The 13,138-nt window shown below is 36.5% G+C and overlaps 1 protein-coding gene across 3 annotated transcripts in view; it reads left to right on the forward strand.

Annotated features, from left to right (window-relative positions):
• The window catches only part of LOC136029961 (TATA element modulatory factor-like), a 241,771-nt gene that overhangs the window by 191,743 nt on the left and 36,890 nt on the right, over positions 1 to 13,138 (forward strand). For all 3 annotated transcript variants that reach the window (XM_065708519.1, XM_065708530.1, XM_065708538.1), the window contains one exon: positions 9,404 to 9,775. In XM_065708519.1, coding sequence (XP_065564591.1) covers positions 9,404 to 9,775 — 372 coding nt within the window. The remainder of the gene's footprint in view (positions 1 to 9,403; positions 9,776 to 13,138) is intronic.

Raw genomic sequence — 13,138 nt, forward strand, 5'->3', positions numbered from 1 at the left:
GACAGACAGACAGTCAAACCGACAGAATTTGCGATCGTTATATGTCACTTGGTTAATATCGAGTGCCATAAAAACTTCAATTTCTAATTATCTCGAGAGCTAAATAAGATTCTTGATCAGACCAATCGATCGAGTATGTTCAGTTTTATAGGATGGACCATGAATCCCTGTTTGGCCAAAAATACAGTGTGGAATTTTTTGAGTTATAGCAGACAACTCAGCATAGGTTTTTTCTATTGTTCGATTTATCTACATTCTAAAAGGAGTCAAAGGTCTTCATTTGAATGTGTATTTCTGAAATCTTTTTCTTCAGCCATCAAGAATTTCCTCAGAGTAAACTAGATTTACGTTACCTAGGCAACTCAAAGCATTGCAGCAATCCTGTGTTGGATTTGCCAACAAAACTGTTTCGGGAGCTATGCTTTGGTCAGGAATCCGAGGAAGGGATTTAAAAAACAATATATTAACTTGCAGCTAGTTAACTGTAGACGCATTTGTGTAATGTACCATTAAACGCATCAGAAACAAATAAAATGCCGATAAATTGACACAAGTATCTAACCCCATGTTTCGTTTTTCTTTCTTAGCTATCAATGAATATCCGTAAAAATTGTTGAACCTGAGGAAAGGATTTAAAAATATTTTACTGACTTTGCTGCCAGTTTGACTTATTATTTTGTATCCTTCGTAACTTGACGAATAAAAAATTACTGATCGTAAGATTTTATAATTCTTAATTCGTGCTGTGATGCTATTCATATTTGTCACAATCGTATTGCTGCAGCTACTCTTCACCATAACAATTGCAAAAGTAGGCCATCGTTATTGTGCTGTAGTATTATTTGTAATCGTTGCGTAACAGCTTGGACACTCCTTTTCACATCCTGAAATGTATCGTAAACCAATGAAGTGTTGGCTAATGAGTACAAGTAGCTAACCCCTTGTCTCTTAAGATGAACATTCTCTAAAATTCTTGGTCACAAGGTACTCTCTGCGATAGAGTTGGAAACAAATTTGTCTCGCTAAATGCATGTCAGAAACCATTAAAAAAAAGTTGCAAGCTCATCATCACCAATGATGACCATGGTCTACCATTCTTTCAGTACTAAAGATGTTAACACTGACTAAGTGTAAAAACTGTTAAAGTGTTAATAAGCTTATAAACACTCTTCATTGTGGACAAATTTGGAAGCGAAGATAGAGGTGACAAAAAGTCCTTTAAACCACAGATTCCCTATGTGTTTGTGTGTTGCTGTGGTGTGGATTTTATAAAAAAAAAAAGATCCAGCTCATCTCTCTCTGACTTTGGTAAAAGAAAAGCCTGCTGACCTATACCGGACTCTAATAGACGCCCTATGAGCCAGGTAGTAGGACCTCTGTCTCTGAAATTTCCTTTTTGTTACGTCTCTGACTGTTGAATAAACTTTCTAAGCGTTGGAGTTGCTGGAGTAATGCAATAAGAATATTTTAAAAAAGTAATGGATGTAGGATATCATCATAAAAGATGATTGCTTTGAATAGCTCTCGTAAAATACTTCATTGTGTTTTCTCTTGAGATGTCACATATTCCATTTTGGGGTCATACACAACTTTCTACAACCTTGCCATACAATTCATTACAGATATTATTTGTTTCATGGACTGTATCTGCTGGTAAACCCATGATTGTACTAGTAACGTTTGCCAGTACCTTTTTTATGGCACTTGGTAGTAACCAAGTGACATATAGCAATCGCAAATTCTGTCGGTCTGTCTGTCTGTAGGTCCCGGTTTTGCTACTTTAGGCACTTCCGGGCAAGCTAGGACGATGAAATATGGAAATAGATTAAATTAGAAATAGTCATTTTCCCGATTTGACCATCTGGGGGGGAGTGGGGGCCCGTTAATTTTAAAAAATAGAAAAAATGAAGTATTTTTAACTTACGAACGGTTGATCAGATCTTAATGAAATTTGATGTTTGGAAGGATATCGTGTCTCAGAGCTGTTAATTTAAATCTCGACCGGATCTGGTGACATTGGGGGGGGGGTTGGGATTGGGAAACCTGAATTTTGGAAAAAACTTAAAGGGGAGGGATCGGGATGAAACTTGGTGGGAAAAATAAGCACAAGTCCTAGATACATTATTGACATAACCGGAACGGATCCGCTCTCTTTGGGGCAGTTGGGGGGGGAGTTAATTCTGAAAAATTAGAAAAAATTAGGTATTCTTAGCTTACGAACGGGTGATCGGATCACAATGAAATTTGATATTTAGAAGGATATTGTGTCTCAAAGCTCTTATTTAAACCCCGACCGGATCTGGTGACATCAGGGGGAGTTTGGGGGACCTAGAATCATGGAAAACACTTAGATTGGAGGGATCGGGATGAAACTTGGTGGGAAAATAAGCAGAAGTCTTAAATACGTCATTTACATAATTGGGACGGATCCGCTTTATTAGGGGGAGGGGTTGATTCTGAAAAATTAGAAAAAAATGACGTATTTTTAACTTACGAAGGAGTGATCGGATCTTCATGAAACTTCGTATTTAGAAAGACCTCGTAACTCCGATCTCTTATTTGAAATTTCCACCGGATCCAGCGTCATTTCAGGGGGGGCGGTTGGGGAGGACCGGAAATCTTAGAAAATTCTTAAAGTGGAGAGATCAGGATGAAACTGGATGGGAAGAATAAAAACCTGTCTAAGATACGTGACTGACATAACCGGACCGAATCTGCTCTTTTTGGTGGATTGGGGGGGGGGTAATTTGGAAAAATGAGGTATTTGTAACTTACCAAAGGGTGACCAGATCTTAATGAAATTTGATATTTAGAAGGATCTTGTGCTTTAAAGCTCTAATTTTAAATTCCGACCAGGTTCTGTGACATTGGGGGGAGTTGATGGGGGAAACCGGAATTCTTGGAAAACGTGAAAATTGGGGTATTTTTATCTTACGAATAGGTGATCGGATCTTAATGCAATTTGATATTTAGAAGGAATTCATGTCTCAGAGCTCTGAATTCAAATCCCGACCAGATCTTTTGACACTGGGGGGAGTTGGAGGGGGAAATCTTGGAAAACACTTGGAGTGGGGGAATCGGGATGAAGCTTGGTGGATAGAATAAGCAAATGTCCTTGATAGGTGATCGACGTAACCGTACTGGATTTGCTCTCTTTGGGGGAGTTGGGGGAAGGGGTTCAGTGATTTGGCGAGTTTGGTGCTTCTGGACGTGCTAGGACGATGAAAATTGGTAGGCATGTCAGGGAGCTGCATACATTGACTTGATAAAGTCGTTTTTCCAGATTCGACCATCTGGGGGGCTAAAGGGAGAGGAAAAATTTGAAAAAATGAGGTATCTATAACTTACGAGTGGGTGATCGGATCTTTATAAATTTTGATATTTAGAAGGACATCGTGACTCAGAGATCTTATTTTAAATCTTGACCGGCATTAAGCCTCTGATTTTCCTTTTAAATCAATTTATTGACTCTAAGAAATTTGTTAGAACTCATACCATATGAGCTCTTGGCTCTTAGCTCTTCTTGCCTCGTCACAAGTGTCATATGAGCTCTTAGCTCTTGTTCATCTTTATATTCCTTGGTGATTTTACCTGTCGATGTCCTTTTTATTTTACTTGCAGTTTTATCGTCTGTTACGACATTATTTTTACATAGGTTGCAGTTTTGGCACCTGGATAAGATATGTATTATGGCGTTGGTGCTGTGATAGGCTTATCTTCTTCTATTCTTCTTTTGAATGGTAATGCCAAAAAGATGGTGATACGATCTTTTAAGCGGGTAATGCGGTGCCAGCAACAGTAGCAAAAAGTTGTCCTTCTTCATCAGCTAAAAATTGAATCATCAACTAAAAGTTTTAGCCTTGCTATTTCTTTGACCACTATCATCTCTGAAACTGCTACTCTCGCATATCCACCATTTTGATGGTAGAAATTCTTCGTTGCTCCAAAGGAATTTAACCTCTCAGTGTCATGACAACGTAAGCATACATTTCTAATAAGATCCCTATTAATGCTTTTTTCACAATTCAAATGTTTTTCTTTCCAAGCGTACAATGCTACGATAGCTTTATCATGAACACGCGCTTTCTTGAAATACTTTATCCTTTTCCATTGTGGTAATAGTAACTGTTGCATGGGGTTTGTTTTTCGTCAGTCCATCTTTAATCTCTTTGCTGATAATGTATGCTAGTACTCTTTTTATTTTACCTGTGTTTTCACTGTCTATTGTGGCATTATTTTTACATAGGTCGCAGTTTGGTGCCTAGATAAGATATGTCTGATGATACCGTTACAACGGTATGCCTGACTTCTTCTTGTCTAATACGAGAAAGAAGGTGTTAGGATCTATCAACGGGTAACATGTTACCAGAACAATTAGCTAGAACTCGACCCTCGTCATCAACTAAAAGATTTAGACTTGCATTCTCTTTGGGCACTATCATCTCTGGAAATGTTACTCTCGTATATTCGCCCTCAGTAATATTGAATTGTTTTAGTCTTCCGAAGGGATGTAACACCTCACTGTCATGACAACGCACACATGCATTTCCAATAAGATCTCCATTAATGCTTGTTTCATAGTTCAAATGTTTCTCATTTTCAGCTCAACGTAAAAATAGTTTTATCATTTGCATAAATTTTCTTTGAATATTTCATCTTTACCTTTTAAAATAAGATGCGAGTGTTTATCCTTCCAATATAAAACTGGCTTCGATCGGAAACATATAATAAGCTATTTATTGTCGATGACCAATCATAGATTACGACAGAGGTAGCCGCATGCAAATTATTAGAATTGGCGGAACTTGGAGGGGAATTGGCTGAACTTGGAGTGAAATCGGTGGGATCGGAATTGTGAAATTAGGGACATGAGTGGGGTAACTGGAACTGACTCAGACGGAGGCAGATTTGGGATTTCGGATCTGAGTGGGCATAGTGGGAACTGGAATCGGTTGAACTGGGGTTGAAACCAGTAGAATAGTCGTTGTAGCCATTGTAACCGGGCCTGAGAAGGGGAGGAGCAGATTAGGTTATCACTTTATTCATGAGCGGGTGCTAGAGGGTGACAGAGGGCCAGTCATGGTGTGGGACGGTGGTGTGAATTGACATGGTGTATCACGTTAGGAGGGCCTGCAAAAACATGAACCAATTTATTTAATGTATGATTGTTAACAAGAAAATATCTGCAAAATGTCTTCGGAATAATTAGTGGGTGCCAGTAACAGTGTAACACGGTTACACTGTAACGGTGTGGATTGACATGATGTATCACGGAAGGTCGGGTTGTAAGAAAATGAACAAATGGATTTAATGTGTGATTTTTAACAAGAAAATATCTGGAAAATTTATTAGGAATGATGAGAGGGTGCTAAAGGGTGCCAGAGGACCAGCCAGAGTACCATGATGGGTGAATTGAGATGGTGTATCGCGTTGACGTTGGGTTGCAAAAACACCAAGCATTGGAACTAAATCACAATATTATCATGAAATATCTAAAAAATGCTTTTGAAATGATGAAGGGTCCCATGTGCCATCCATAGTGTGACACGGTGACGTGAATTGCTTGGAATAACATGGTCTACAGCTTCAAGTTAAGGTGGGAGTTGTGAAACGAATTTTTTGGCGGTTGGGGGGGACTGAGATCTAACACCCGGTCAAAGAAATGAGACATTTTCATTAAGACCTCTCAGAAATAACACTGAATATGGTTTGAATCTATCTCTAATAACAACCCTCCCCCTCTGGAAATGCTTCCTAGGGTTGGCTTGCCACATATTGTCACAGAGGTGTAAATATGCATTGTCTTGGCACAAAGAAACGTAGCAGTTCCATTAAAATCTCTCAAAAATAACTCTTAATATTGTTTAAATTTATATCTAATAGCAAGTCCCCCCCTTTTGAAATTGCTTTATAGGGGTGGGCCAGCCATATATTGTCACGGAAGCGTGAATATGCATAATCTTGGCTCAAAGAAACGCGGCATTTTTATTAAGACCTCTCAGAAATGACTTAATACGGTTTAAATTTATCTCTAATACCAAGCTTCCCCTCTAGAATTGGCCACTAGGGGCTATATCAGTCACATATTATCATGGTGGCGTGAAATGTGCATAGTCTTGGCTAAGAAAACTGGCATTTTCACTAAAACCTCTTAGAAATAATCGAATGCAAAAACGTGTCTCTTTTTCTTGCCTGTGCGTCTAATAAAGCCATAGAAACGATGCATTTTCATTAATACCTCTTCTTAATAATGCTTAAATTTACCTCTAATAATAACCTTCCACCCCTCCCCTGGAATTGCTTTCTATGCCCCTCCCTGTCGTTTTGTAATCCATGTTTCTCTTTCCTTATGTTTTATCCTTTATAAGCTTTTTTCATGTTTTGTTTTTTCGTTTGTCGAGTTTTAATTGCTTTATGTGTGGTTTCATGATTTTATAACGTTTTTATTAACAAAATTTGTACGGACAAAAGCCTTCACTCTTTTTATTTCTTGTTCCAGGACAGTTCTTCAATGCGTAATCATTTGCGCAATGAAATCTCTCCATCCAATGCTATGTAACATCTCACAGGTTCAATAGCTAACTTAACCTCTCTAGGTCACTAATAACGCTGTAACAGGCAGATGCATTTAATAGAGCAGAAATCAATAGCATTGGGATGCTTGTGCGCTCTCATGTTGAAAGGATTGGAAATATTTGAACAATTTAATCGTTCTAGTAAGCGGGATTGGGGATTCTCCTTGCGTACAATAGGTCATCATGTAGAAAGTATTCCTCGAATAATAGTATTAGAAAGCTTTTCATTGGTCCCCTGTCTAGCATTCAATTCCATGGAGGGGAGACCTCTTTCGAATCCGAATGTGGACGAAAAATCTTTAGATTATAAAGGATTCCAGAAAAAAACACCTTGAAAGAAAATGGGATCCCGATGGAAAAAAAACACCTTGAAAGAAAATTAAATCCTGAAGAAAAAAAATTCCTAAAGTATTATTGAACACCCCACATGTGCGTCGTCATTACGTATCACTCCCACGTAGGCACTGCCATTATGTCACTCCCAATAAATCTACGAAGTCACGTAAGATTATGTCACCCCAATAAATATGGCAAGTCAGGCTAAAATACATCACATTTCACGTGTGCACCGTCATTACGTAACAACCAAAAGTAAACAAAACTCATTACGTAACAAGCACCTGCTTTGTGGAGTTGCTCTCTAAGGCCCCTGGTGGAATTGAATGCTAGGGCCCCTGTTGGAATTGGTTGTTGTGGCTTTCGTTGGATTTGCTCACTAGTGAACTCCGTTGGAACTGGTTGCTGGGGTATGGTGTCTTAAAGGTTCCTCACTAGGGAGCCCTGGAGGGTTTTTTTTTAGAATGAAAGAAACTATTAATAATAGACGCCTGCATCTTAAAGAAAACTCCATTATGTAACAAGCAAAAATAAAAATTCCCTTTTACATAACAACCAAAGAAAACATTCTCTATTGCATGACATCCAAAGAAATCATGATTTGGCGAAATCCTGAAGGTTTTTCCCTACACCCTTAGGTTTTTGAGTAATCAAAGAAAAAACACTCTATTATGTAACAATCAGGTGTACTATGCCCTTACAGGTTCGCTCATTCAGGTTTTCGATGTGTAAAACTCGAGAACAAACTGGTTTCTTTGTTAGTTTCTTCGTTACTTTATAAACAAATTTTGCCTATAAATTTGCACATTAGGGGGGGGGGGTTGAACTGTAGCGGTTCTATATGCAGAATGCGTTAGGTACAATTATTCTGCATATTATGAAGTAAGAATTGTTTTCTGACTTCAAACTGTCCAAATACCTTACCCCCCCCCCTCTTATGTGTAAATATATAGCCCAAATTATATATTTCCCACCTATTCTGTCTCTTGTCTTTGTCTTGTCTCACGCTAAGCTGAAAGGAACTCACGAAAAAGCCGGTTTTTTCTCGAGTTATGCACAGCGTAAACTTGAGCGAGTGGCGTATAATACAAAAGTAACAAAATTCCTTTCCCTTACGGAAATTAAAGAAAAAATTCTCAAATTTGGAAAGTCTTATTTTCGACGAGGAGGGGGATTACGCCAGCCACCATTACAGCCATACCAGTTATTTTCTTCTGCCACACGCGTGCCTACCTATGAAAAAATCTAATTTTAATTATGTTTATACTTATTTATATGTCTCCTGAGTAAATGTATCTGGCTTTGGCTTTGTCTAATGGTTGAGATAAGGAATGATTTTACTGTATATATCCATCTACAGTGACCGAATCGCTCCTCACTTACAGTTTGTTACCACGAGCTATTTGACAGTGATACTGGGTGAATATATATTTAATGAATATTACGCTTTACATTTGATTGACATAACTCACTACCATTTTATCAGGCTTACTTCCTAGGTTGTATTTGAAAGTGAAGTTCTTTGAAGTCAATAGTCTTTTACATTTTTCAAAAGTAGTAGAAATAAATTGTAAGTTGATAAACCAGCACTTTTAAAAATTGACATATATGTAATAAATATATACCATTACTTTTATTTTCCTAAGAAATACTTCAATTTTTTAACTCTCAAGTCTAAACGAAAATTATAATATTTACAGTATTGATGATGCGGCAAGGGGTTGTAAGTTCTTCATTATTATTTTCCCTGAGAAAAAAAATGATACATTGAAGCCTTATGGCTCTTTACTATTGGCATTGCTGTAGCTTCGGCTTTGATGTGACCATAATGTTAGATGCAAAGTCAAATATTAGGCAGAACCACAGCAAAATGAAGTGAATTACTAAGTATTTAGAGACTTTTTCTCAACAACTTCGTGGAAATTACCCTTCCTCCACCTCTTGACATCATTTCTTACCCTTTTGTATCATCAAAATTTAAGTACTCGTATGATCACCTGCTTCTTCCTAAGGACCATTGTCCATTTTATGTACTAAACAAAATGTTGGAATTGGTATGTGGAACAGGTAGATTGTTGGTGCTTTCAAGATGATGATGAGCTGAGTAAAGTTCTGTATCTCAGGCTCAAAAAGTAGCTATAAGAGATTTTTTTATGTAGCAGCTAGATAGTAGCGTTTATACTTGCGGTTTTGCTTTGACCTGCTCATATGAGGGCAAGCGAGAAGGGTCCATTGAAAATGGTTCAAAAGAATTCTATAAAAAGAAAAATTAGCATAAATGTAGCGCTGGGGTATTTGATGCCCCTCCCAATCAGTGGGAAATTGATTACCCCCCCCCCTCCTCTTGAAAAATATACCTTGTTTTATGCAGCAACAATTTTATATATAATATTATTCTTAATACCATTTAATGGCATTTAATTAGCTCCTGTTTAAAACAAGAAACTAGTATATTTTTATTTGAGATAATATAACCCCTTTTAACTTTCCAGAAAAAGGGAAGAGCATCGGAGAGAAACGAACAGCCTCATGGATCGACTGTCTTACCTTGAATCCTCTCACGAAGAAAGCAGCCAATCTATCACTGAGGCTACGGTGCCTTTGCTAAGACAGATTGAGTCCCTTCAACATTCGTTAGTGGCTAGTCGTGAAAAGTCGGATAGAACTGAGAGGAATATGGTTGAAAAACTCAAATTCTTAGAATCAGAAGTTTCTAGAAAGCGAGAATGTGAGGAAAAACAAAGCGTTGAATTTAGTAACTGTCTGAAGGAGAACCGGGAATTGAAGAATAGATTGGAAACTGTTCTGAAGGAAAAATTGACTGTTGAAACTCAGTTAGAATCTGAAAGGATGAATATTCGAAGGTATATTTTTATTTATAGTTGTGTATTGCAAAGCTCGCTATAAAAGATGTTGCTTAAAAAGTGGAGTTCGGCCAAAAATTATAATGAACATTGAAGGATAAGAATAACGGTAAAACCTTATACAATCAATATTTTACAAGCATACTCTTCAATTGCAAGCTTTATATAGTTTGTTTTTAATTCTACCTTCTACCATCAAAGATAATACAGAGCCAAAGGTCTACACCGGAACTGCTGCTTTTACACCGCTCATTTGGTTAATGTTTGCAGAAAGTGGGTTTTTACTGTATCTCAAGTTGTTATTTATCCTGTGTCTTCTTGGTCTTAAACCAAATATGCTTTCTAAACCATGAATGAAAATCATTAATTATGCAGATATAAAATACTAAAATTCACACATCAATTTTATCACCTACTGATCCTTCCTATTGCACGAGCTGTCCGAGTGAGGAGTCAAGGTATCAATGATGTATTTTAATAATTCTCGGCTTAATTGTGAACCAGCTTTGTTTATGGAAATTATAAACCGAGTCTGTGTGTCCCTCCAGCTCCTGGATAACTCCCACATATACCCTCTGGATAATTTCAGTTGTTCCCTAGAAATGAAATTGAAAGTCTTACTGACCTGTCAAGGGCAATGCTGTAGTGTTGCCTATAGTAAAGAAAGTAGTGTGCATGTATGTAATACAGAAAGGACATCCGTATTTAGGTACTAGAGCTAGCCTATACCAAAGATTGCACACCTTATTTGGGCACTAAAGCTTACCTATAGTCCAGGCTCTGCACCTGAGGGTTGTCCTAGTTGAAAATCATGTTTATATTTGAATTCAAGTCGTACATCTATTTAAAGTGCAAGTGTAAAGAATTTTGGATAGTTGTTCAGTGATATTTTTTTTGTAAATAAACTGCATGTTTATTTACACTTGTGCTTATTTTTCCCACCAAGTTTCATCCCGATCCCTCCACTCTAAGTGTTTTCCAAGATTTTAGGTTCCCCCCTCCCAAATCCCCCCTCCCAATGTAACAGTATCAGTTTTGAAACATCATTCAAAATGAACAAATTATTTTCAAATATAAGTAATTAAGAATTATGTATGCCTTATCTATATTTCCTTTAAGTAACATAAAATTCCAAATTTTTCACAGATCGAATTTACATTTTTTTTTTTTAATTCGTTTATCTAATGTGATTCCAACAAATGCACGCATTGACGTGAAAAAAACGTTTAGATATACACGGTGGAGTCCCCCAGGTTTGAACTTTTTAATATATTTGTCAATGCCTTAGGTATATTCGAATATTAAACAAGGATAATAATTCTTAAAGGTTATTTTGTTCATCTATTGAAGACTGCTGTTTGAGTTTAAACATGCAAATAGAAATATTTTTAACTTTTTTATGAAAGTCATATGAGAGATAATAATATTAAAGCCAAAAGGAGAAAATAAACATAATAGTCAACAGTGGAATATGCTTATTCAAAGAGAGTTGAATTAAACAATCAAATATAGAAGTTAACATTAATATAAAAACATAGATTGGGGGGAAAGGGAGGGGGCTTATGTGGTACTGGAAACGGATCGAATTCTTTTTTTATCCATTAGTTATATTTTTAATGAACTCTTATACATCACTTGCTAAGCTAAGATTTCGAGAATTTTTCATTAGCATTCTCTACTTTTCTGTATCTTTACTGTAAGTACTTTTCTGAATAAAATCAAAAGAGGGTTCAGTACTCCGATGTTATACAAGTTCAAACATTGTTAACAGCTGCTAGTTACTTAAGATGTATTTTTAACTACAAGATGACGTTTGAGACATGAAAGTACATTTTTATGTTTCAATGAAATGAACAAAGTCATGTATATTTCAAGCGATGTTATGACAGCCCTTTGAGGGAAGTGATGTCTGCTCAAACCTTGTTAACTACTCCTAGTTACTTAAGATATATTTTAACTATAGGTTTGAGACATGAAGGAATTCATATACTAGTTGTGTAACATATTCTTTTGGGATCAGTGAACTACTACTTTTTCGCAATTAAGAAGCAAGTCATGTTAACATTGAGCAAAGATATAAAAGTTTGATGAGGCACTTCTCTATTTAAATTTTACATCAATAGCTTCCAGGATGGTTGGACTATATGACGCTGAATTTATTGGTCTGAAAAAATCACCTTGTGGTGTTATATATGTGTGAGCATTTTTGTTCTTGTCTGTGGAACATGAAGAAACGGACTGTTATCACTTGAAAGAGAACTACAATATGTTTGAATATGATAAAAGCTTGTGGAGTACTGTATTTTAGTTACTGGATGAAATTCTGACTGGATACCAAGGGACATATATGATCGTGATATTTTCACCCGATACAGTAAAAAGTATGATATATCACAGGCCCCCCCCCCCGATCTTTTGATGCGTAATAGCGAACTTTAAGCAAAAAAAACTTTTAGGCTTAAAATGCCTTTTTTTAGTCCTATTACGAGAATCAATCGCGCTGGTGGTTTTAAACAAAGCTGTGATGGATGAAAATATCGAATTAGAAATATCTTTTTGCTGCGATTGTAGTATCTGTTAAGGAAGTTATCGTGATTCCACCAATTGTTATGAGTCTAATGCAACCAATTTAGAACATATGGATATTGGAGTCAATTAGGTGGATCTGTAAGAGATTAGAGAAATATTGAATGAAAAAAATGAACTAGAATGGAGAAAAGCCCAATTTTAGATTAACCAAGTAGGAAACTGTCGGAAGAAGGATTGACCTTACCGCTCCATGAAAGCTCAAAAACACTCCGACATCCTCGCTAGAGGAGGTACTTATCAACTAGCTGTGATTTTATACTCAGAAGTGCTTTTATTAAATTTTTGATATTCAGGATGCAATTAAAACATTGAATTTATCAACTAGTTGAGTTCATTGTACTCAGAACTGCTTTTATTAAATTTTTGGTACTCAGCCAGGAAATTAAATTCTGAATTTATCAACTAGTTGAGTTTCTTTTACTCAAAAGTGCTTTCGTCATATATTTGATACACAGTCGGTAACTAAAAGACTCGGAATTTATCAGCTAGCTGGTATTTCTTCACTCAAAAGTGCCTATATTAATTTTTTTATGTCTTGTCGGTAACTAAACTACTCTTAATTTGCCAACTAGCTGAGATTGTTGCACAAAAGAAGTTCTTTTATTAAATTTTGGTACTCAGCCAGCAAATAAAACACGGAATTTATACCCTGTCAGTAACTAAAAGGTTTGGAATTTATCAACCATCTGATATTATTGTACTTAGAAGTGGTTTTATTTAAATTTTGGTACTCAGCCAGCAAATTGTTGTACTCAACTGACTTTGTGTTTTTGT

Source organism: Artemia franciscana, chromosome 1 (assembly GCF_032884065.1).
Source record: "Artemia franciscana chromosome 1, ASM3288406v1, whole genome shotgun sequence".
Classification (NCBI taxonomy): domain Eukaryota; kingdom Metazoa; phylum Arthropoda; class Branchiopoda; order Anostraca; family Artemiidae; genus Artemia; species Artemia franciscana.